The 24,834-nt window shown below is 57.5% G+C and overlaps 2 protein-coding genes across 2 annotated transcripts in view; both read left to right on the forward strand.

Moving 5' to 3' along the window:
- The window catches only part of LOC128561610 (tryptase beta-2-like), a 219,234-nt gene that overhangs the window by 30,131 nt on the left and 164,269 nt on the right, over window positions 1-24,834 (forward strand). The window lies entirely within an intron of this gene.
- SSTR5 (somatostatin receptor 5) lies at window positions 17,333-23,547 on the forward strand. Its single transcript, XM_053556058.1, has 2 exons — window positions 17,333-17,351; window positions 22,033-23,547. The coding sequence occupies exon 2, from the start codon at window positions 22,059-22,061 to the stop codon at window positions 23,154-23,156; it is 1,098 nt and encodes a 365-aa protein (XP_053412033.1). The 5' UTR covers window positions 17,333-17,351; window positions 22,033-22,058; the 3' UTR covers window positions 23,157-23,547.

The raw sequence follows: 24,834 nt of genomic DNA on the forward strand, positions 1-24,834 counted from the left end.
CCCCTAGACCCTAACACCTCAATAGCCCCCAGGACTCCAACACCCCCTAGATCCTAATACCTCCAACATCTCCCCTGAGGCTCAAAGCATTCTACTGTTTTTATAAGGACACCTGCCATTGCCTACCCTAATCCAGTATGACTTCATCTTAACTGTTTAAATTTGCAAAGATACCATTTCCGAATAAGATGAAATTCTGAAGTTCCAGGTGGATGTGATTTGGGTGGGGACACTGGTCAGGCCAGGACAGGCACTACTGTAGGAGGCACAGCTGACTCATGCCAGCCCATATACCCCAGTTCTTCTCTGCACTGTGGGGACTCAGGCCACTTGCCCTGGAGAGTACCTGCCCAGGTGGGTGGGAGCCACTCCCATCCTGGAGAGGATATTCCAGGCCCTAGACTGTCCGGGGAGGTAAATGAAAGGGCAGGGGACTGGCACTCCAGCCTCAGGGGATCATGGCTGCTCACTGCTGCCCATGCTGGTGACCGGGGTGAGGATCTCTGTGCTCCTCCAGGGCGGCCGGCCTCCTCTCTTGTCTAGAGGCCTCAGAGGCTGGGGTGCTCAGGGGTGCAAAGAGTGTTCAGCCAGTCTCGCCACAGCTGGTCACAGGGACCCCACAGGCCTGAGGCCTCTGACCTCCAGCCCTGGTCCAAGCCCAGGGCCTCAGGGCTGGGCCAATAGGGCAAGGGCCCTGCACCCCTGGGACCCATCCTTGGCAGGCTGGGTTGGGCACAGGGGGCACACCTGCTCTGAGGGGATGTGGAGTGGGGGTTCCGGGCTTGCAGCTGTCAGGCCTGAGGACAGACGCAGCTTCCTCTCAACAGCTGGGCCGGAGGCTCAGGAAACAGGACAGCCCAGGGCCCTGGCTGCCTGGCTCCCACCAGGACGGTTACAGCCGCTGTGTGTATGGGGAGGGATGAGGGGTAAACCCTGGGGTGGGGAGGGTGGGGCTCAGCACTTATGGCCCCACCTGCCACCCTCACCCCCAGGTGTCACCAGCAGAGGGGGGTTCCTGGGACTATGCCCCCACCAGGAGCTGCCTCATGCTGGCACAGGAACCAAACCCTCTAGCCCAGGCGCTCCCAGGGTCTCCACCCAGAGACCATGGCCAGCCCCATGAAGGAATAGGCCCTCTCATTACCCCTGGGTAGAGCACAGTGACACTGGCCGCTGCCCTGACCCTGCCCTGCTTTGACGCCCGCCCAAATGGGGCATCCTGGGCTGAGGGGCTAAGGGGCTGCAGAAGGCTGGGTGCTCAGCCACCATTAGCACCTGGGGGCAGGGACTGAGGAGGAGGCCTCAGTGGGTAAGCGTAGGCACAGGGGCTGAACCAGCATATAGTAGACGCTCTATAAACACTGGAGGAATACAGTGGTAGCATCACAAGGAGCCAACAGCAGTCTTGACACCTGAAATCCAGGTAGTTGGGGGCACCGCCCCAGCCCTACCTGGGCCCTGGGCTGGCCTCAAGGACCTCTGCGTCCCCTAGCCTCTGAGCCTGGCACGGGCAGGAGGGGCAGCCAGGGCCAGAGGTTGGGTACCCAGGCTTCTCCTGCAGCAGCTGAGCCCCTCCCCCAGCCCTGCCTGCCATGCCCAGGCTTCCCCAGGCCACAGCTGGTGCCTGAGGATCCCAGTGACAAGGGGCCAAGGGCAGACTGGCAGGGGATAGATGACCCAGGCCTTTCCAGAGACCAGACATTGGAAGGAAAATGCCCCAGATTTGCCCTCATTCCCTGCCTGAGGTTATAGTGCCAGGCTCCTGGCACCAGTGGCCCTATTTCTCTCTCCTTGAACAGATTGGGGTGGAGGCTCACTCACTCCAAAGGGCAGGGGTCTGCACACCATGGCCTGCAGGGTGCCTACACTGTGTGCCTGCCCAACTGGCTGTAGTTCCTGACAGTTGGTTCAGCAAAGGACAGGCCTGCCCTCCAGTCCAAGGATGGGCTGGCCTGGCTGGTACAGGGCCAACCAGCCAGTCCACTGGGATTTGGGGATTTTGAGCCAGCTGCTATAGCAGGTGTGGCAGCCTGGCTGGGGTGTCCACAGGCCACCTGGAAGGTCGCCAGCTAGCTGGGCAGGATGCGGCACTTTCAGAGCTGCAAACCCAGCAGAGGGTGGATGGGGCTGGGGGAGGCAGCAGGGTCTCATTGCACAGCCCTTTTCTGCACCCTTCTCCCCCAGCAAGATGGCAATACAGCTCCTCTGTGCCCTATGGCCAGGCCAGGAAAGTCAGCAGGGCAGGCTCCCAGCCCTGTGTCTTCACCTGAACATGAAGGATTTCAACTCCAACATGGGAAATCCTGGGCATACAGCGGAAGGAGAAGGCATAGGCAGGGAACCCCCTCTCCCTTCCTGGGGTATGAGCCAGGCATACTGGGCGCTGCCACCACCTCTGCAGGGAGCACTTGAGAACTGCACGGGTGCCCCCCAGTGGCCAGTGCCAGCTTTGCACCTGGTCACTCCAGGACTGATGGAGGCCAGGAGATTCAGGAGCCTGGGCTGTGCAGGGGTATGGTCGGCTCAGAACACAGGAGCAGAGGACAGCTCAGTCAGGGATCAGGTTTGGGGGTCTGAGGTGGAGGAGGGGCCCAGGACAAGGCCGTCTGAGACTGAAGTCGCCAGAGCCAGTCCTGCCCAGGGTCCTAGAACCAGCTTGTCCCAGAGGCAACTGGACTCAGGCTTCCTGGGGACGCTGGTGACCATGGAATGCCTCAGGAGCCATGTTAAGCACCGAACTCTGGTGAGGTTGCCCCTGGGCATTAACATCTGTGCCAGAGTAGGGGGTGCCCAGCACCAGGCACTGAGGCTACAGGAACAGTGAGCCTCAAAGCTGGGGATGGGCATGGAGGCTGACTCCCAGGGGCCAGCTCTGGCCCTACACTCATCTACCTGAGGGCAATGCTGGAAGCAGGTTTTCAAGGAAACCCCTACCTCTCACCCCCTCCTGTTCTGTCCATGTCCCCATACCCAGCCATGAAGCTGGCAGCACTCCTCTCTATGAGAAGGGCTGGTAAGGCAGGCGGTAGAGCACAGGGCCCATGTCGAGGGCTTCTTGAGGCTGTGAACAATCCAGAAAGGCCAGGCCCAGGGCAGGGGTCTCCTAGGACAGTCATATGACCCTGTGTGACCTAGGACATCATGGCTCAGAGAGGGTAAATGGCCAGTGTGGCTGCACAGCTAGAGCTGCGGGGGCCTCATTCCTGCCATGATGTGGGTGAGGACTGGGCAGTAGAGGGGCTGTGGGAGGCTCTGGGAAAGACTATGGATGCAGGTGAGCATGGCCCGTCCAGCCCCTGACCTGAGTCTGGTCCTCAGACCTATCCACCCCAGCCCCACTTCTCCTCTGGGCCCTGGCCTCACACAGTGACCATTATGCCCTCCAGATGGCACCAGAGACCAGGTAATCCCAAGACTAGTAGAGGTGGCTCAGCCTCCCTACACTGTCTCAGGCTAATATCTAGAAGGACAGAGGCCCAGGACACCACCTGTGGAGGGGAGCTGGACGCAGTGGGGTGAGTATTGGGTATCACAGCCAGTGGGTGGTGGACAGCCTGGGCCAGGGAGTCCAGCCCCTTGGAGCTTTGTTCCAAGGTGGGTGCTAAGCTCCCTATAGCCCTCTCTTCTGCCCTCCATTCCCACTACCCCCTTTCACGCCTGGGGTGGGGCTCCTAAGGGAAGTAGTACAGTGCTGGGACACCCCCAATGAGGGGTCCAGGGAAGATGGGGTGTAAGGCAGGGGACATGGGGACTCTAGGAAGCAGACCCATGGGGGGATTTTCAGAGAGGGTGGGGTGCTAAGGGATGCTGGGAGCTTGGGATCTTATCAAAAGAATCTGGATCTGGATCCCCCACTCCCACCTTCAACTTTGGAGCTTGGCTAGCCCCTCTCCCACCTCACCTCTCACAAGCTGTTGAATACCTCTAATGTGTCCTTGGCTAACAGCTTAATTTGTCTTTTCAGCCAATTTTCACAATGTCAATATGACATGGATTGTGTGGAATCCCAAAGAGGTTTGTGGGGTCTATGAACACTTCCAGCCAGGGCCCTGAGCCCTCCTGTCTGGTACATTGAGTTCCTCACCCTCCCAACTGCCTGGTGTGAAGGGAAGGAGGGAGCAGGGCCTCCCCGCAGGGCCCTGCTAACTTCCCAGTCCTGCCCTCCTCACTCAACCAGAGCCTGACGGAGGGGAGGCCTGACTTGCCTGAAGCCCCTCTCAGAGTTGGCATGGGGACTCTGTCCAGTCACCAGACTTCTGCCTGCCCTAGGAAAAATCACTGACCACATCTGAGTCTGTCAGAGCGCCCTGGGTGTCCTAGGGCTCTGTGCTGAGGAGACCATGCCCAGTTGGGGATTCACACCTGTGTCTCCTCTGGGGGTTTTCAAAGGTTCTCTTTACACATTTCACAAGGTTAGATTTTTTTTTTTATGGGTAGGTGTTTCTCAATGTCTATTATCTTAGTTTGGATCTAGATCTTGATTCTCTGTTATTTCATTCTGCTTGGGGCTCAGTGTGTCTTTAATACGAAGAATGGTCTTTCTGCCATGTAGCCCCAGTCTCTTACAGTTTTCATATCTGGAGGCATGGTCTGTGTGATTTCCTCAGGACTGTCTTCTAACTCCTTTACTCTCTTCTGGCTATATCTAATCTGCTGTTGAAACCATCAGTTGAGATCTTTATTTTTATTTATTTATTGATTTATTTTTTTGAGACAGAGTCTTACTCAGTTACCCTAGGTAGAGAGCCATGTTGTCATAGCCCACAGCAACCTCTAACTCCTGGCGTCAAGTGATCCCCTTGCCTCAAGCCTCCCAAGTAGCTGGAAATGCAGACACCTGCCACAATGCCCAGGTGTGTTTTTTTTAGAGACAGGGCCTCACTCTTGTTCAGGCTGGCCTTGAACTCCTGAGCTCAGGCAATCTATCTGCCTTTGCCTGCCAGAGTACTAGGATTACAGGTGTGAGCCACTGCATCCTGCTCAGTTGAGATTTTTATACCAATAACGACACTCCTTGAGTTAAAAGCTCTGTTAGGTTGTTTATCAAATCTGCTTGGACTTTCTCATGCTATGGTATTGTTTCTTATTTTCATATTTATCTCTTTGATCATTTTGTGTTTGTTGTATAATGTCTTTCAAATTGTTCTGCTGTTGTGATTTCTAATTCTTAAGATGCCTATGCTCCCTTGCGGTGCACTTATCATCACCAGGGGCATTTTTTCCATGGATCCCAAGCCCTGGGATGGGTGCAGCTCTCCAGGATGTCCACATTTGCCTTTATTGGAGCCTAAGTGGTCTCTGTGTCCTGGAACCAAACCCCCCACCCCACCACTACCCACGGAATTGCTGTGGTGCTCTGCTAGTGCCCTCAGTGAGAGGCAGCAGGCTCCTGGGCACAGGCATAGGCCTCAGCATTGAGTCTGAATCCCAGCCCCTGTCACCACTCATCAGCTGCATGGCAGTAAGAGGGTTCCGATCTGCCTGAACACCCCCACCTCCTCACCTGTGGCATGGCCTCACCGCCCTCACAGGTGCCAAGAGGAGCCAATGGACAACAGATGTGGTAGGTGTGAAAGGCTTGCTCAGAGTAAATACTAGTTCTTGTTGCCATTACACATTCATTCCTGCAGCTCCACCTCACCACCTGCAGGTGAGGAAGGGCCTAAGACCCCAGGAGCAGTGCTGAATGGGGACAGCTAGTCCCCAGATCCAACTTCCAATGACCATGTCCCGCTCTGCCCCTCTGGCCACTGCAAGTGAATTGGCAAGTTCAGAAGCTGGCTAGACACCAGGCCTTCCCAATGAGCAAATTACTGATGCGGATACATCCATGTCAGCCCTCGGGGACAGGGTCTGAGAATACTCGTGGCTTTCTGTGGAGGAATTGACCAGTGACTTTGGGGTACAGGGGATGATGTTCTAGTGCCCACTCCTGTTTTCAGGGGTTCAGAAGGGAGGCCCCCCAGTCTGAGCATTCAAGATGTGTAGGTTGAGGTGGGGGACGGTGTCCTCAGCTCCACCCTGCACAGTAGCAGTGAGCAGCTGCCTCTGGGCCCAGCTGCCTCTAATGAAATCACAGATGACAGCTTGTAGATGCCTCCAGGGAAGCCTGGTGAGGCCACAGGCTAAGGTGCAGGTGAATTTCTCATTAGGCTTTGTGGACAGTGCCCTGCTGGTACAGGGAATGCACACACAGGCATTCTAACACTGAATTTTGCCATGTATAAATCAGGGCAATGCGCATAAAAGTCAGGCTCTTCCTGAAAGTACCAGAAGCTCTGGCAATGTCAGGCCTGTGTTCTCATAGGCAGCCATCAGCAGAAGCTGAGAGGGGCCGACAGGTGGCCCTAGCCCATCCCTCTGCCACCAGGATGCAGTAGCATGCCCCTCAGAGAGGAGCTTGAACCTCCTTGAAGTTCTTGCCTGGATGCTATGGTGAGGCACGCGGGGCCTGCCTGGAAGGTGGAAGGGGGAGCGGGTGCAGGTGCTGGGAGATGGCTGACCTGGGGGTCACAGGTGAGCTTTGTCTGCAGGTTTTTGTCCCTGGAAGCCACCACACACCATTCCTCCACAAAAGTAGAGCAAAGCACATTCTGCGTCTTCATGCTGACTTATTTAATGCTGTTCTCTAATAAGGAATTCTGTCTCCAAACACCATTAGACTTTCAAATTGCAGATGAAATGAAACAAGTTGATGAATCACTAAATTCTAACATATTAGAAAAGATAGTATTACATTCCCATCTGATGAGAGAAATGGACATTCTTATTGATTTAAAAGTTGATTGATGTGAACAAATCAAGGAAAAAGCTCTCCTTTTGATTTGCTTCTGAGTGGGAAATTAAGTGCCTTAATAAGCTTTGAATGAGTCAACATCAAAGTGCCCCTAAATGAGGGACCGTGCAATGCAAAAGTCTCAGGCGGCTCTCACCACCTGCCAGGGGACACAGCCCTACCTGCAGCCCTGGGAACATCCAGGCAGCTCATCCCCAGGTCTCCAGGAGGAGACCAGAGTTCTGGAAGGTGTGTCCAGGCAGGACAGAGGGATGGAGGAGCCTGCACGGACCAACCCTATTCAGTGCTCTGGCTGCCTTCCTAGCCCCAAAACACATGTTCAAAGACCCAGTGGCTTCCAACCTCTGAAATATTTATTCTCTGACTGTCTGAAAGCCAAAGTCCAAAATCAAGGTGCAGGCAGGGCCACACTCCTTCTGGAGGCTCCTAGGGAGGGTCTTTTCTGCCTCATCCGGCTCTGATGGCTCCAGGTGTCCCTGGGCTGTGGCCGCATCACTCCACTCTCTCACAGATGGCAGCTTGTAGATGCCTCCAGGGAAGCTGGGTGAGGCCACAGGCTAAGGTGCACGGCCTCTCCCCCATGCGTGTCTGTGTCTCCTTTTCTTACAGCAACACTAGCCATTGAGTTAGGATTCACTCTAAATCCAGGGTGATCTCCTACCAAAGTTTTTGACTTAATTACATCTGCCAAGACCCTATTTCCAAATAAGGTCATGTTCTGAGGTTCTAAGTGGACAGGAATTTTGGGCCTTGCTGCGTGCCAGGCCCTCTAACACTTGCAGCCCACATGGCCACACAGCTCTGAGAAGGAGGGCATCCTGGAGGAAGTGGTACAGCTCACCAGAGAGCCAATGCACCTCCCTCCAGGGTCTGGGAACAGTGCTTTTTTTTTTTTTTTTTTTGGTAAGACCCTTTTGGCTATCCATCACTAGCCAAGACCCTGCTGCCCACCCGGCTCTGTACCAGCCCAGGGTCAAGGGTGAGGCAGGCCCAGCACCAGCTTTAAGACACTGTTGTTCTAAAGGGTGGACTTCCAAGTGGGCTCTACAGGAGTGTGCAGGGTGAGGACTCTGCATGGGGATGCCAGGAGGGCCTGGTGGGGGGGGGTCCAAAGTGCTCCTAGAAGGGCAGGGCCTGGGAGGGACCCAGATGTCTTTCTGTAGGTGACAGACAGACAAACTATGGTGCCTCCAGGGAATGCGGCATTATTTAGGGCTGGGAAGAAATGAGCCATCAGCCTGGAAATGCTCATTGCTAAGAGAAGCATCTGGAAAGGCTACATCCTGGGTGGTCCCAACTCTGTGACAGTCTAGAAAAGGCATAGCTATGAAGATGGGGGAGGACCAGAGGCTGCTGGGGGCTAGGGAAGGGGATGAGCAGGAAGAGCACAGGGGACTTTCAGGACAGCAATACCTTGACGGAGGACACATGGCACTGTACAAATGTCCAAACGCAGAGAACACCCACCTCCAAGCATAGGACAGTGCTGACCTCACCGCAGTCAGTAACAATGCCTCTGTTACTGGCCATCATTGTGTTGGCTGCAGGAAGTACACCCTGCGTGTGCCAAACATCAATAGAAGAGGAAACTCCAGGGGCATCTGGGAGCATGCTTGACTTTCTGTAACCTAAAATGGCTCTAAAATATAAATTCTATTAATTAACCAAAGGTGGAGGGTGGTCCCTGAGCCATGGACTGCTGCTGGACACTGTAGTCTGTCCAAGAGCCCCCCCATCTGAGTACTCCTTGCCCACACCCAGGCCTGGTCCACCTCGGGCCCTGAGGGCAGAGGCTCCTGTGGCCATCCCTCCCTGTCCCCCCTGCATCAGGGCATTGCTGGGTCCTGGCTGATGCTGTCACCTTGCATTACACATCCAGGTGGGGAGGGGTTAGCAAAGGCAGCAGGGCCAGGGTGGGGTCTGCACTGATCTGTCTTTTGTCAGCTCCTATAGAGGTTAGGGCAGTGGATATCAGGGGGAAAGGGTGGGCTGCCAACCCCTCAGGCTGCAGGGGCCACTGTCTAATCTAGGGCCTGTCCTGGGGAGCAATGGGCAGTCCCTGGCTGCTGGCCCGGGGTTGAGAAGAGCTCCTCATGTCTGCAGCTCAAAGGAAGGAGGTTCAGGCCCTGGACATCCACTCACCTGGTACATGTGGGCTTTGAGTGAGGCCAAGCAGAGCCTGCAGGACCTAGGGGACTCCACCTACAGTGGGGACAGCCATGGGTGGGGCTTCCACATGAGAGCTGTGAGACCCCAGAGTGGACCTTCAGCCCTACAGCTGGCCCTCAGGGGGTGGTCAGTCATCCTAGCCCCTCTCCCTGCCTGACAGGGCTGTGCCACTTCCCTGGGCCAGATGCAAATCCATGATGGGTTTCTAGGGCGAATCTCCCGGGTGCTTTGATCTGGATGAGGACCCCAGCTTGAGGGAAGAGCTGGGCCAGAGCTAGAGACAGGCATCTCCCTCACTTGGAGAGGCCAGCAGCAAGAAATTCTGCCTTATTGAGTGATGAGTTCCCCATCACTGCAGAAAGCCCAACCTAGGCTGAGCACAGCCCATTAGAGGCTGCGCAGAGGGGAGTCTGGGCTGGAAGATGAGGGACCAGGTAATCCCAGAGTCCCAGCAGCTCCAAAACCCTCCAGGCTCAGGTTGTCATGCTGCAGAATAAGGGGCTTTTTCTGGAAGCCTGGGGTTTCGGTCTCAGGAGACAGAGCCTGACTCTTCTGCCAGGAGGAGTTGGGGCCAGCTGGGGAACAAGAGCATCCTGGGAGGGCCCTGGCTCTGGCTCTGCTTGGCAGGAGGGGAGAGACACAGCTCTGGGCCTTCCATGTCTGGCTTCTGATTAGCTTTTGATACCTTGGAGATACCTTTTGAATGAAGCATAAAAGTGCTGCTGTCACGTTCCTGAGCACAGGTGCAAGGATAGCCCTCCATAGTCCACTGGTGCCCCAGGCTAGAGAGCCCAAGATCTCAAGTGGCAGCTTTTGGGGGTGGCTTGGGGGAGGCATGGAGCATCCAGCATGGCTGCACCCCACCCATCTTGGGACCCCACAGACCCTGAAAGATGAGGAAAGCCCTTGGGGCCAGGCTTTTCTCCTCCTGATGAGGTCTCTTCCCTGCTCAGTGGCCCTTTCTCTGCTCCTTCAGCAGGAGGCCAGACACTTGGGGCCCTGTTGAGGCCAGGGGACACAGCAAGGCCAAAATGGAGCATGGGAGGCAATGTCCCCTCCCTGCAAGCTAGGCCTAAAGGAGTTCAGTGGAAGCTTCAAGACCCCCCGACCCCAGGGAGGCTTATACCTGGGACCGCCTGACAAGGGTGGGGGCGAGGGGCTGATCCCAGCTGAGACTGGGCTGTGACCAGGTGGGGTGAACTCCCTGTGGGCTTGAGCCTAACCCACTCACATGCAATCTCTCAGGGCTCACACAGAGGCTTCCATGGGCCCCTTTGTCCATCCCTTCATGCCCACTTGGATCTTGGCTGCCAGGTCCATAACAGCAGGGGACATGGAAGAGGAAAGGAGAGTAGGACCAGGTGTCCATGTCACCGCCTCCCTCCTGCCAGCCTGGCTGCATGCTCCCTGAGAGCCATGACTCCTGAGAGCAGCACCCAGCACCCTGTAGGCTAGGGTGGCCCAGGTGTGGCCCTGCTCCAGCCTCATTAACCTCTGAGGACCCACCATGAATGGTCATCTGCCTCTCATGGGGACTCACGGCATTAGAACCCCACCCCAGGCTCCCCCAGCCTATCCAAGAGCCTCTTGGTGACACTAGTCCCACTGGGCTGGCACTGGGTCTGCTCGAGGTCAGCCACAACCTGCATATGACAGGGCCTACGCAGGGAGACGGGCATCCTGCATGGTAGGTTGGGCCAATGTGTGGCTTCTCTGCTGGGTCCCAGGTTAAAGGTGGGTGCCACTAGGGGAAGCACTGTCCCTGGGAGCCCCAGTCATCCTGGGCAGACAGCACACATGGTGGGTTGGCGCCCACTGCCCTGTGTGGTCTGGCTACTGTGCACTTGTATGTCCAGTCTCTCCTGCCCAACATGCTGCCTCCTGCCCAACATGCCCCCAAGGGCCTCCGCAATCTGTGCCTGGAGTTTGCTGCCCCTGCTACTTCTTTTGGTCATCTCCCTGTTAGTGGGCGCCCACTGGAGGGTCAGCTGGGGAGGTGGACACCAGCCCAAACCCACCAACCCAGCGGTGGCCAGAGGGCCAGCCCGACGTTCAGGGAGGCTCGTTTATGAAGCTTGGTGGGGATCTGCAGCTCTGCCTGGCTACGCCGTGTGTGTGAGCTCAGCCTCCTCCCTGGACAGGGCGGGCCTGGGCACAGCTTCCCCAAGGGGGCCTGACTCTCCCCCATCCCACAGCGCTGCTCCACCAGCATCCTCCTGGTCAGGCAGAGCCTGGGTCTTCTGCCACCTTCCCGAGACCTCAGGAAAAGGGACAACCTCTCTGTTCCTTGTCTGTGCCACTGGGGGTGGGCATGGCATGTTCACTCCCAAAGCCACTGCCCTGGAGCAGCTCTGGGCTCACAGTAGGGCCTGGCCAGTCTCAGGGGGACTCCCACGCTATCCATGTGACGAGACAGGAAGAGGCTCCCATAATGCCACTGTGCATTTTGGGAGCTCTCCGTTTATTCCCTCTCCTGTCCTGCCCTCACACCTAATACCTGAGTCATGCCCAGAGTGGCACAGGTGTCACACAGCCCAAGTGCTGGGCCTGGCCTTAGCTGAGGAAGCCATGCCCCAGTGGTGCCCTGAGGGCTATTGGCCAGGGCCCTGCCAGAGCAGAGCTGTGTGGATCCCAGGGCTGCAGCAGCCAGGCCGGGTCACCCAGCCGGGGCCCACCCCAACACCCCCTGTGGCAGAGCCCTGACTTCCCCTTGCTCCTGCAGCACCCTCCACTCACAGCACAGCAGGGTGTCCACTGGGACTCAGCTCTGCCCCTGCCAGGCCACTTGCCCTCTCTTAGCCTCACCCCATCTTCAAATCAGATCTCCACCCCTCCCTTCATCTAAACAGAGCGGTGTAGGGGAGCAGCGTGCTGGACCCCAGCTTCCCTGGTGCTGCCCCTGTGTCTGGCCTGCTCCCTTCCTTCACATGCCCGCATCTGGTAGCATGTACCCTACAAGCGGGGACTGCCCATGACAGGCTGGATGTCTTGAAACTCTGTAGAGCTCAGGAGAGACCCCTGGGAGTCACACCTGCTTCTCTAGGCCCTGAGAGTGGGGCCAGGATGATACATGCCCACCAACTGTGCCCATCAGGGGGCCTGAGGCTGGGAGCCTCAAAACCCATAGGCCCAGCAAAGAGCTGCCCTGGATGTCAAGTGTCCTGGGGTACATTCCCACTAAATTCCTCACTCTTACCCTCCCCAGAACTGAAGTGGGCCTTATGGCCTCTACACGGGGCAGGGGAGGGGCAGGGCTAGGACTCTTGTCACCCCCATCCCCAGCCTTGGACCAGTGCCTGGCAGAATGATGCCCCAAAAGCCTGATTAGGTGAAAGCCCCCCTTTATGAAGGTGGGCTGGTCTGGGAAGCTATATTTTAATGTGCCCCCTACTTTAATGAGGGGCCCACTGAAGCCTCAGGCCACAGCCAGGTCATCCCAGCCACCCCCAGGTCTCCAGGGGATTTGGGCACCTGCAGAGGCACCAGCCTCAAAACTCGCCAGGGGCTCCTTCTTCTGCCTGGGTGCTGCCTAGGGAGTCTGCATAGCAGGTGGCCACCCCAGACTTCACTAACGCCACCTCTGTGGGAGCGCCTGCTGACCAGTCCCCAGAGGCTGGTGTCTAGGGGACAACACAGAGCCCTCATGTGTCCCCAAGACACGTGCCCACAGTGTCTGCTCCTGCTGGGAAGTAGCTGGAGGATCACAATGCTTGGGCAAGAGCAACCCACAGTTCTGCCCAGCAGGAGGTTGACCTCCTCCTCAGCTTTTCCGGAGGCTTTGTTGCCTGCTCCACCAGCTGAGACTGGGGAGCTGCTACACACCAGCCCCTGGGACAAGCCCCTGGAACCTCCGGGTATGTGTGCTAGGTGGTGGGACAGCATCAGCAGGACAAAGCGCCAGTGTGGGGGCCAGCGCTTCCTGGAGGAAAGGTGGGTCCATTTGTCAGGGGAATTAACTGGAGAAAGGGAGGAGGGGTGGACCAGGCGGGGCTACAGCCAGGTCAATGGGCAGAGGGAGAGCCTGAGTAGTGGAGGGCAGCTGAGGTGCCACACATCGTCCTCGCACCCACTCTGGATCCCAGTGTGGTCTGGGAACTAAGATGGGAGGCTCCTGGGTGGAGTCAGCCTCTGGGCTCCAGGTATCACCGGGCTGCTTCCACATAGACCCCAAGCCTCCACCAGAGCAGGGTGCAAGGCTTGCATTCAAGCTCTGGGACGGGGGCTCACAGCCATGGGTAGGTCACAACTAGGGAGGGTCCCCAAGAGGGGTCTGAGGATTACCCCAGGGAGCCATCCAGCCCTTGCCTGTTGCCATGGCTCCCAGTGCCTCTAATCCTCATCGTCCCAGGCTTCACCTCATCTGATCCTCCCGGCTGGGGTGGGGCTGAGGGGGAACTCCTGCCCAGGCTAGGGGCACCTGGGGGCATGGGGCAGACAGGGCACCATCACGCCCCTGGAGGGTCAGAGCAACACAGCCCAGATGTTTGGCTGCAGGGGGTGTCTGGCCTGATGCCTGGGGTATTGCCACATAATCTCCTACCACGGGCTGTATCCTTACTGAGCACTGGCACTAACTCTAACTATGGACCCTATACCCCAGGACACCCAGTAACTTCATGCCAAAAATGATGTGGGCCTCTGGCTCAGGCAGGATGGGGACCTAGCGGTCAGGTGGCAGGAGCTAGAGGAGCAGTCTGGGGATGGGGGTGTGACTCAAGGATGGGAGCCAGGAGGAGTGGCAGACAGGGCTGGGGCAGGAGTCTGGGGGCTCCAGAGGATCTGCCTGGGAAGCCTCTGCTCAGTACCAGGTAGAGCCCAAGTCTGGCCAGGGAGGGTAGAAAGGCTTATAGGACAGATGGGGAGGGCCTCAGTCAAGCCGGGGTTGGTCCAGGGTCTTAGGACACAAGGTCAGTACTGAGCTATCCTCCCTGGCGGTTCCCTCCACAAGGGCCCAGGAGAGAAAGGATAGAATCCTCTGCCTGTGCCTCAGTTTCCCTAGGAAACAGAGGGCAGTTGGACAGGCTTCTGTGGTGGGGTATGTGGTGTAGGGTCAGCAAGAATGCTGGTTCCTGAGGGCCCCTCCCTGCTCTTGGTGCCTGGAGCCTATGCTGGATGCTCTGATATTCATGCCAGCCTGGCCATCCTCAGCCCCATGCACCTGCAGGGCCAGGCCCAGGCAGCCAGTCGGGGAGCAGCTTGCCAGGACAGATCTGTACCCTTCCACTCAGGCATCCTTGCCAAGTGTCTCCAGAGACATGAGTATTTTTACTGAGGGGGGGCAAGGGAGGGGGGCTGAGGCCTGGGGTTTCAGGGAAATAGGGGTCACTCACCTCCCATCAGGCTCCTGATAGCCCAGCTCTGTCCATGCTGCATGGCCAGCTTGTTTCTCATGGCACCTATGCCCCTGGGCCAGGCCTACTTGGGTAGGGGACAGAGGCCACTCCCCAGCCTGGCCAGCACTGGACCCAGGGGAGGATATGGCCTTAGCCCACAGGGATAGTGAGGAATGAGGCCTGAATATCAGTCTTCCAGAAAAATTGGTCCCAGTCAGCTGCCCATTTGCCAAGAGCACATCCTCACCAGTGATCCTGCCATCCACACCTTACCCAGCACACATGCCCAGCCTCATGTCCTGCTGGTGTTGGCAGCAAGGAGGCTATGTGGCCCTACCAGCGTCCTTGTGGCATGGCTCAGCCCTTGGCAAGCACTACCTCTTGCCCAGACAACAGCCTGAGGTCAGGCTCCTGCCACTGCCATTTCCCATGGTGAAAAGCTGGGCTTGGAGAAGGTGTCTGGCGCTGCCGTGGCTGCAGGAACCCCAGCCCAGCAGCATCCACCCCAAGCCCATCTTGCTGAGTGATTTCAGCTGTGGGCAGCCTCAATCTTCACCCACATGGAGGGTGGTGATCTGGAGGCACCCAGTCCTGGGCAGCCTGCTGGGCCCCAGGTGTCTTTCTGGTGGTGTCCCCATTGTGGCCCTATCAGCCACATGGACTCTGGTAGGGCCACACAGCCTCCTTGCTGCCAACAATAGCAGGACGTGAGGCTGGGCACGTGTGCCTGGTAAGGTGTGGATGGCAGGATCATTGGTGAGGATGTGCTCTTGGCACATGGGCAGTGCTGGCTCCTGGGGCCAGGGGCATGGCTAGGAGCAGAGGACACAATCCACAATTTCAGAGGTCGGCCTGGAGGAGGGGCCTGTGATTGATTCTGAGCTATTGATTCTGGCAGGGGAGCTCCGAGGTTGTCAAAGGCAGAGCCGAGAGTCCTGCTCCTGGTGGCAGGGAGCTTAGCTCAGGAGCTGATGGGTAGGGATGACATGGCCCCAGGGAGCTGCCTCTTGCTGCCATGGCTCACATCACCCTGACCCAGAGATACCCTGGGCCTCATCCAAGCAGAGGACAGAACTGACCACTCAGGCTGGCGTGACTGCTGACATGTTCTTGGAACATAAACCCAGTCACACCTATCTTCTCAGATCCCCCAGGGCCTTTGGTCACACTGGGGTCCCTTCCCTGCTACCTGCCCTCTGCTCCCTGACAGTCCTCACCTTCTCTCTGCTTGAATCTTTCTTTCCATCTTGCCATTGCCTGCTGGAGCTAGGCACACTGCTGGAAGAGGCTGTCCCTGTCTTCACCTCCCACGTGTCTGTTATTGTTACTATTGTCACCCAGCTTCTCTTTGCAACTGTATTGCCACAACCTAAAAGTAGCCCCATTAAGTTGTTTCTCTGCTCATTCTCATGGAACAGAGACCACAGGTGTATCTGTGTCACTGAGCACATGGCCCTTGGGAGTGCCCCCAAATCATGTCTGGCAGGGGCACCCAGGTAGACTACCTTCCCAGCCAGCCAGCAGGACTTGCAGGGGCCCTGGCTGGCCTTCTTGTCCCCCACGGCCACCTGCCAGGCCCAGCAGACCTCCTATACCACCTCTCAGGGACATCTTGGCCTCAGCATGGACTGTGCCTGCTTCAGTGCAGGTGCTCAGGTGTCAGGACAGTCTAGCCTGGCTGTGGAGTATCAGGAAAGCAGAGGCATCAGCCCTGCAAGGGTGGCCAAGGTTCCACCCTCTCCAGGCCACTGAAGCACCTCTGCCTGCAGAGTCTCCTGTGGGAGACCCGGGGGTGGGGGGAAGGGCTACAGCCCAGAGGAGGTAGCCAGCTCCATTTTTTCTTAGCTGGGCATCTGGCTTCATTTTAGGGCGGGGCAGGTGTCCACAGGGGTGAGGTCTGTGCAGCCCCCTTAGGAAACTGGCAGCCGCCTAAGAGCCTAGAAGATGAGGCCTAGGGCAGGATTCATGCTGGAGACCACCTAGCTGGAGCCCCAGTCTGTCTGGGGGAGTTCTGTGTGTGTCAGGGTCCAGTCACAGCCTCCCCAGATGGACATGTGGCAAAAACAGGTGGTTGCTTTGAGGCCGAGCTCCTTGGTTCTCTAGGTGCTTCTTCTCAATTACAAATGTAATCTGTGTTCCTCGTGGGAAATGCAGAGTCACAGCAAAGCACAACAAAGAACAAGAAAACAGTCTAGGCACGAGGCCTCCCTGCAGCACCTCTATCCCTGTGTCCCCTTAGCAAGTCTGGGACTCTGGGGCTTTGCCATCATGTGGGGCTCCTCATTTCATTGGGCCAGATGGAGGGTTTCCTGAGCTGCCTTGGGATGGGGATACACCCATGTGCCCACTCAGCCCTCAGTGCCTAGTGGGGGGCCTCTCAGAGTGGGGTCCTTGGCCTGCAACACCAGCACTGCCTGGGGCCTCCTTAGAAATGCCAGCTCTCTGCCCACACTGATGTGATCAGTCAGGGACCTGGCAGGAGACTGGAGTACCTGTGCTCAGGGACCCCAGGTGACTGTGACCCTGCCTCAGATGAAAACTAATCAGGTGAATGGAGTCTCCTGGAAATCCCAAGACCACCAAGCCAGCCCTGGTCACTTGCTGCCCTCCACCGTCTTCAGAGACATCTCTGGAGGCCCCGGCTCCTCCCCTGAACGGGCACCCCTCCATCCTTAGACTTTCCCGTGCTTTCAGCCACCTGCCGGCAGCAGAACCCCCATCCCAAACTGGGGTTGGCCGGTGAGACAACAGCAAGAAAATGAGATGAGGCGCAAACTTGCCATCAGTTACTGCAACCGGATAAAGGCTGTGGGTGAGGAGCATGCAAAGGCTCAAGAAGGGGCCCAATGAGGGGTGTGGGCGCGGAGCGCAAGGTGAAGCAATCCCCACCCATCCCCTTTCCCCTCTACCCCAGCTCTCGCCTCCCTCCTCCCTCTCACGCCTCGCCCCCGGCGACACTCGCCACGCCCCCTCCACGCCCCGCCCCTGCCCCAGAGCGCGCAGCGCAGCACACTCCTCCGAGAGGGTGCCGGCCAAGAGGGTGCAGTGCGCAGGTGAGTGCCACCGCCTTGCCCTCCGCTCCTGCGATTCCGTTCACCTCCGTTACCCTCTCTGGGGCTCCCATCCCGCTGGGAGCAGCCCCAAACAGCCCTGGAAGAGAATCTAACTGCGAGACCCCAAGCCTACCGCAAGCCTTTTCCTCCACGCCCCCCGTGCACCCGCGGGGCTCACCGGCTGCAGCCCACCCCTTCCATCCACTCCCAAGCCTAGTCCCTCTATCGCCCATCTCCTCAGCCCTCCACCCCTGCTATCCTCTAGGACAACAGGGCCGCCCTCCTGCCAAGGTCAGGGCAGAAGCCACAGGGGATCCAGACGCCCCGCTCTGTTTGTGGCACCCCTCAGGGCCTGATCTCCCCATGGTGGGCCCTGGAGCAGGGCTCACCCTGGAGCTGGCGCCAGAGCAGGGCTTGCTGGTGGCAGCTGGGGAGGGTTTCAAGGCTGGGACTAGAGGTGGGTGTCCCTCAGCCAGTGCCCCTAGAGCATGCAGGGAGGGAGGGAGTGCAAGGCATGGTGCCTTGCCTGGTGGGAGTCTGCTATTGGGCGCTAAGGGGAGGCGGCTGCGACACTGAGCTGCGGGCAGACTGCAGGCAGAGACTACAGCCTAGGCGCCCTGGTGTGGCACTCACACACTCCCAACCTAGGCTGGGAGACTTCCCTGCCAGCGGGGGATGCAGCCCCTGCCCATCCACAGCTTCCAACTTGGGCCCCAAGCCCTCCTGGCTTCTGCTGGGGATATCTACTCCTCCCCAGAATCAAGAACACATCCCTGAAAGATTCCCTGGGGTGCGGGCCCCTGAGGCTCCCCTCACAGAAACCTGTCAAATGGCTGGCCTGGAACCTGGGGTTGGGTGGGGGTGGGGAACCAGGAACTGGTGCTGCCCTCTGTTTGAGATAGTCCCATCTCCTGCCAGTGCCTCGGAAGAGGAGGACCTCCTGGGGGAAGCCAGCAGCATGGGGTACCCTCCAGGGCAGAGGATGGTCCACGGTACAGACAATGACCCACCATTCATTTCCAGTAAAATAATGAGCAATTTCTGAAGGAGTGTGCTGGTGTGGAAGGGAGTCTAGGATACCTCTGCAGACACAACTGAGGCCCTGGGAGGGGCTGTGCCTACCCTGGCCTCCTTGCTGTACCAGGCCAACCTACACTGCCCTAGAATCCCCTCATGGTAAATGGATGCTGCCTCTGGCAAACACTGCCTTAAGGGTAGAGAGTATTGGGGGAGGGTGGGTCTGGGGCCAGGCCTCCCACTGGGAGAGGCAGGCCTGGACTAGGGTCCTGGGATGCCAGGGCCCTGCACATGTGCACCTGCAGGTCTACAGCTCTCCCCAATCCCAGGAAGTTTGGTCCCCAGAGTGCAGCCTCTGCCTCCCTGAACAGCAGCTCCTACAGCCCCCTTTGGCCAGCCTGGAAGGGGATGGTGAGGTACAGGAAGGACCTCTTACCCCTGGCCTAGAGACACAGGTACAGAGGCCAGGTACAGAAGGCACCCCACCCCCCCACCCCCATCTCTGGGCTCCTGGGAAGCCTCAGCTCCCTCCCTTTTCAGAGAAGCCCAGGTGCCTTTCCTGATGCTGAGATGTTTGGGGCAGCTTGCAGCAGCATTTATTGAGAACCCACTGTGTGCGAGTTGCTAAATGCAACAACTTGCACACCCAAGCTCGTGTCAGTGTCATCTGTTCAGTGACTGCATTTTTTTTTTTTAGTGACTGCACTTTAGAGAAGTTGTCTACAGCAGCAGCCAGGGCTGGGAGAAGCAGCCAGTGTGGGGTGGGGGCTAGGGTCTGTCCCCAGTGCCATGTCAGGCTGGAAACTGGTTGAGCAGATCCCTTCTTGGTGGGAGCTCGAGGCCAGAAAGCCCCCAGTGTCAGCTCACTGAGCTGCTGAACTCCCCCACTCTCAGGGGAAAGGGTCTTGGGAACAGTTTCCCCATGAGTGTGTAATTTTTGTGACTAAGAAGATTGCCACTTACAAATGACGGCTCTGTAAAGAATTATTTTCCAAGAGGCAAGCTGAGCAATATGGTCTATTTGCTGTTCTGAAGTCTAACTCAGGTGCGTTGGGACAGAGCAGAGCCCCTTTCTGGGCACTGGGCTTCTGGGAGTGCCCCTACTGTTGAGAGAGCATCCTACAAAGACAAGGAGTTGATGTGATTTTAGCTACTCAGGAGGCTGTGAGTAGACACTGTAGTCCAGCCTGGGTGACAGAGTCAGACCCTTTCTCTAAAACGAAATGCAGCCATGCACTCTAGAGCTTGTCCTGTCCCAGGGAACCCAGGGCCTGTGCTGGGGTGGACCTGAGCTGGACAGTCCCCCACCCCATACCCCATGAGTGAATAGCCTACCCTCAGGGTCTGGCCCCTCAAGTCCAAGTGGAATGGGCCAAAGCCCCTCCTAGGCCTCTGCAGTTGGACCTGAGCCCCATCTAGACTACTCTGCATCCCTCACCAGTTGTCTCCAGACCACTGCCCTTCTAAGAAGTCTCCATGACAGCCCAAGGGAGCTTTAAACATTACATGATTGATTTCTTTTAAAAATGGGGTGGGTGTGCCTTCTGTGCCTGGCCTGGGGAGCAGAGGTCAACAGGCTCACTTGCTGCTCACAGGAGCGAGCTTCCCAGTACCGGTACTGGTGTGGACTACTCCTGGTGTGGAGTCTCTCCCATGGTACTCCTTCTCAGTACCATGGGAGAGACCCCATGCTTAGCCAGGCACAGATGCTGGCTAGAGGCCGGGGATCACTCTTCCCTAACACAGGAGCATCCCTTTGGATGGAGGTCCTAAGTGCTGCCACAGGGACTTCTGGGCATGGTCTTCAAATTCGTTTGTCCAAAACATCATACACTGACCTTTTTTAATACTCTTAAACAGGACTCTCTCATCACTTCTAGGGGTGCCCAGCCATCCTCTCTGTGAATATGTCTCCACCTCCCTCCCCAACCTTAGTATCTCTGCATTGTTTCCAGTGAATCTCCAACCTCTCTTCCAATTCATCAATTCTCTCTTCAACTCCATCTATACTGGAGTTGATCCTATCTTTGTGGGGTTTTTTTTCCTAAATGATGGTATTTTCACATCCAAGATTTGTAGGGTTTTTTTTTGTAAATGGACACCTGCTCATTTTACTTCTTAGAAGCTTAATTTATTTCATAATATTTTATCCCAAACATATTTAGACATATTCTAACTTGCTAAGCCATATTATTTTTATTTCACCCAAAATGAATCCACTGGTTGACCTTCCCTTTGTTGATTTTCTAAGTCATATTTCCCAGTGTCAATGGGCCAGATGAACTTGGGAGTTCTGGTGTGTTGGCTCATAGGTAGCAGAGGGCCTCCATTTGGTCATTGGTTGTGTGTATGTCCTGGGCCTCCTGTCCTCTTTCTGGACTCTTTTTTCCTAGCCTACCAGCTAGGCAAGCTGCCCTTGCCTAGCCCATGGAACCCCCAGCCCAGGACTGGTCCTTCCATGGCCATCATTGGAGGATGTCCCTGTTCTGGGGTGATTCGGGGGTCACTGCAGCTCAGCTGAGCAGATCCAAGGTTCAGGATAGCACCTGCTGGGGTCAGCATGGGCCTTTTTAGCCCACTCAGGCTGCCTGCCAGCTGGCTACACCCTGGCATCATGCTGCCTGAGGCGTCAGTCCTGTGAATGCTACCTTTCTTTCCCTCTTGTTGGGGAGGTACTTGCTTTCTTTTGAGCACCATTTTTTTTTAGAAATGGTTACAAACATGGAGGGAAACACTGTGAGAAGTCAGCATGAGCCTGTCATCTGAACTGGCAGGGGTCAGCACCTCTGCTCTGTCCCCGCACAGCCCATTCTCCTCCCTCCCTCTTTCCTTCTCTTCCAAGTTCTCCACTTATGCTTCTCTGGCCACAAAGCTGGGATAGGGACTGGGGATGCAGGCATCATGCATCACGGGCTGTGAGCTGCAGGGTGTGTCTCCTGTAGCTGGGGTGGAAACGTTCTGAGCATTTTGTGTGTCCACATGTCTGCAGCTGCCTCCAGGGGGTGTGTGCCTTGCTCATGCTATGTCCTCTGCCTGGGGCTTGGGAGATGTTTACCACTGCTAGGGGGTGACAGATCCCACTCTGGCCAGGTAAGAGGCTGGGGGTCCAGTGACCCACAGTGCCAAACCTGCTGTGCATATGTCAAAGCAGCAATGACAACACCCCATCATCCATGGCACCCATCCCGGGGGGACAGGCTGTCCAGCCACTGTCTGGTGCAGGTTCCTGTGCAATGGGTGCTGCTACATGGTCAGACTCTGGACAGAGGGCTGTTCTGGGTGATGTGTTCTCAGCGTTTCCTAGAGCTGGGGGGACACTGGCAGAGTCTCCGCAGCCTGTGGAAGACCCAACACCCTGGCCATGTCTAGCTTTGGGGTCATCCAGGAAAGCAGGGCTCAGCGGTGGTAGCTGCAGCTGAGTAGGGCAGTATCGACTGGCCTGACTATCTCCGCTCCCAGCCTCCCACCCAGCAACCCACCGGCCACTCCTTCCTCTCCAGACTTGTTTTCCAAACAATTTGCTTAATGTGATTCCTGGTGGGGTTGAAGAGTGACTAATCCTGTTTACCCTGTAATCCTGCTGCCTCCGGCGGGGCGGGCCAGCCCAGGGCAGGGATGCCTGGGCGTCTGGACTCACCATCCACCTGCCCTTCTTCTCTTATAGAGGCAGCCCTGCCCTCAGGCAATGCCATGGAGCCCTTGTTCCTGGCCCCTGTGTCCAGCTGGAATGCTTCCTTGGCAGCCACCTGGGGAGGCAGTGACAACGAGACTTTGGCAGGGCAGGCAGCCAAGGCAGGGGCCCGGGCGGTGCTGGTGCCTGTGTTATACCTGCTCGTGTGCACCGTGGGGCTGGGCGGTAACGCGCTGGTCATCTATGTGGTGCTGCGCCACGCCAAGATGAAGACAGTCACCAACATTTACATCCTCAATCTGGCAGTGGCCGACGTGCTGCTGCTGCTGGGGCTGCCTTTCCTGGCCACACAGAACGCTGCCTCCTTCTGGCCCTTCGGTCCCTTTCTATGCCGCCTGGTCATGACGCTGGATGGCATCAACCAGTTCACCAGTGTCTTCTGCCTGACCGTTATGAGTGTCGACCGCTACCTGGCCGTGGTCCACCCACTGCGTTCCACCCGTTGGCGACGCCCACGGGTAGCCAAGCTGGCCAGCGCCGCAGTTTGGGCCTTCTCACTGCTCATGGCACTGCCACTGCCAGTGTTTGCAGATATCCAGGAGGGCTGGGGCACCTGCAACCTCAGCTGGCCAGAGCCCGTCGGGCTGTGGGGTGCTGTCTTTGTCATCTACACGTCCGTGCTGGGCTTCTTTGGGCCATTGCTGGTCATCTGTCTCTGCTACCTGCTCATCGTGCTGAAGGTAAAGGCAGCAGGTGCACGTGCGGGCTGCCAGCGGCGGCGGCGATCAGAGCGCAAGACGACACGCATGGTAGTGGTGGTGGTGGCTGTGTTTGCGGGCTGCTGGCTGCCTTTCTTTGCCGTCAACCTCGTCAACCTGGCCATTGCCCTGCCTGAGGAGCCTGCCTCCGCTGGCCTCTACTTCTTCGTGGTCATCCTCTCCTACGCCAACAGCTGCGCCAACCCCATCCTCTATGGCTTCCTCTCTGACAACTTCCGCCAGAGCTTCCGCAAGGTCCTGTGCCTCCGCAAGGGCTATGGCACTCAGGATGCAGATGCTGCAGAGCCACGGCTGGACAAGAGTGGGCAGCCACGGGAGGCCCCGCTGCCCCCAAGTAGCCCCGAGGCCAGGGGTCCCGTGCAGACCAGCAGGCTATGAAGCACCCCTGTCACTACCCCAGGATGTGGGGCTGCAGTGTGAGGACAGAGCTCCTGGGCTAAGGGTGGACACAGCACAGCTGGTGTCCTGCAGTGATACCTATCTCCCCACCCACCTGTCCTGGGCATGACGGGCTCCCCAGCATCTTGGGGGGTCGGGGGGCTAGGCCATGCCCACAGTGTTGAGGGCCTCTCAGCTCCACTCTGCCCATGTTGGCCGTCAGCCTCCCCAGCTGGAGGAGACTTTTCCTGTAGGCTGCTGGGCGAGAGCGTCTTCCTGACCATCGATGTGAGCTGGCAGCCTGCCTACCCATGGCCCTGCTGCATGTGCTCCTCATTTGTCAGCCCTGTGTTACCCAGTCACTGTCCCAGTGCTACTCTGTGAAATTAAAGCCACCTGACCGCTCTTGGCTCTGGCCGCTGCTTCCCAGTGTGCCTGCTCCCATCACCTGCTGCCATGTGGTCCAACTCAGAAAGCTGCAAGTAGGAGGGAGCAGTGTGGTGCTGGGCCGTGCTCAGCCGGGGTCCTTCCCATCCTTGTGCTCAGAGCCGTAGCCCCTCCTGCCCCTGAAGCCCCCTCCAGAATGAAAGCTTCTGGCTTCAATTGATGTCCTGGAGTCAAGGGAGCAGCCTGGGGGGATGGGGGGTACAGGCCCAGCCAGGCTCCAAGTGGCAGTGGGCAGGAGGGTACCAGCACAGAGGAGAGCCAGGACCAGGTTGGATGGAGCCCCTGCCCTCTGTCTCCTCGGGGTGCAGGTGGCCATGCTCACTGGGGTTGGTTTTGTCCCATGGGGCCTAGTTCCTGAGGCACCAGGGGCCTCCTACTGGAGACTGGTGGTGAGTGGGGAGCCTACAGCTGTGTATTCTGCTTTCAGATGGGGGTTCTGGGCCAGGGCAGGAGCAGAAGAAGGACAGTCCTGCTGTCTGCAGACAGAGGTGCTCCAAAGGCAAACAGCAAACACTCTGCAGCAAAGGCAGTAGCCACGTGGGATGTACAAATGCCAGCCCCCTGCACATCTGCCACCCAGACCCAGAATGGGGCCCCGAGAGCCTTGCTGGGGCCTCCAGCACCTGAGGCCGCTCTGTGATATGGAAGGAGGAGTACCAGGGTGAGGGCCCCTCAGTCCAACAGAATACTCACAGGGACAACCCTGCCTGCTGCCTGTCGGCCAGAGCAGGGCCCCATCCTCCCAGGAAGGCACACGATCAGGATGAGCCCTGCTGAGCAGGCCAGGTTGGGCAAAAGGCCCCAGACAGGCCGAGCCCTGGAAATACCTTCCAAGTAATGAGGACACCATGTTTAAAAAACCTGTTCTCCTGAATAAATTAGGGAATAAATGTTTGATTCTTTCCCAAAGCAAATATTGTCAGTGGAGCTGACTCCAGCAGGCAGACCAGAGCCAGCGGGGCTCAGGCTCCTCTGAGGCTCGTGGTCATCCTTTCCAGGGTGGTGTGAGGCTGCCCCAGCCCCAGCTTGAGCTGAGCCCTGATGAGGCTGGGATAGGGGTGGCCAGACACCAAGAGGGAAGCAGGAACTGGATGGTTAAGTGACCAGGCAAGTAGAAATCTATAAATAGGACTGAAGAGGAGAGGGAAGCTATCTGGGGGTCCAAGGAGGAATGGGGTGTGCTTCCCCATGGGAAGCCTACAAGACTCCTCATCTGAGTCACCAGGAATTC

The sequence above is a fragment of the Nycticebus coucang genome, chromosome 12, assembly GCF_027406575.1.
Source record: "Nycticebus coucang isolate mNycCou1 chromosome 12, mNycCou1.pri, whole genome shotgun sequence".
In the NCBI taxonomy this organism is placed as follows: Eukaryota; Metazoa; Chordata; class Mammalia; order Primates; family Lorisidae; genus Nycticebus; species Nycticebus coucang.

Excerpts from the sequence above, each read along its gene's own strand:
- SSTR5 (XM_053556058.1), top strand. The coding sequence starts at position 22,059 with ATGGAGCCCTTGTTCCTGGCCCCTGTGTCCAGCTGGAATGCTTCCTTG.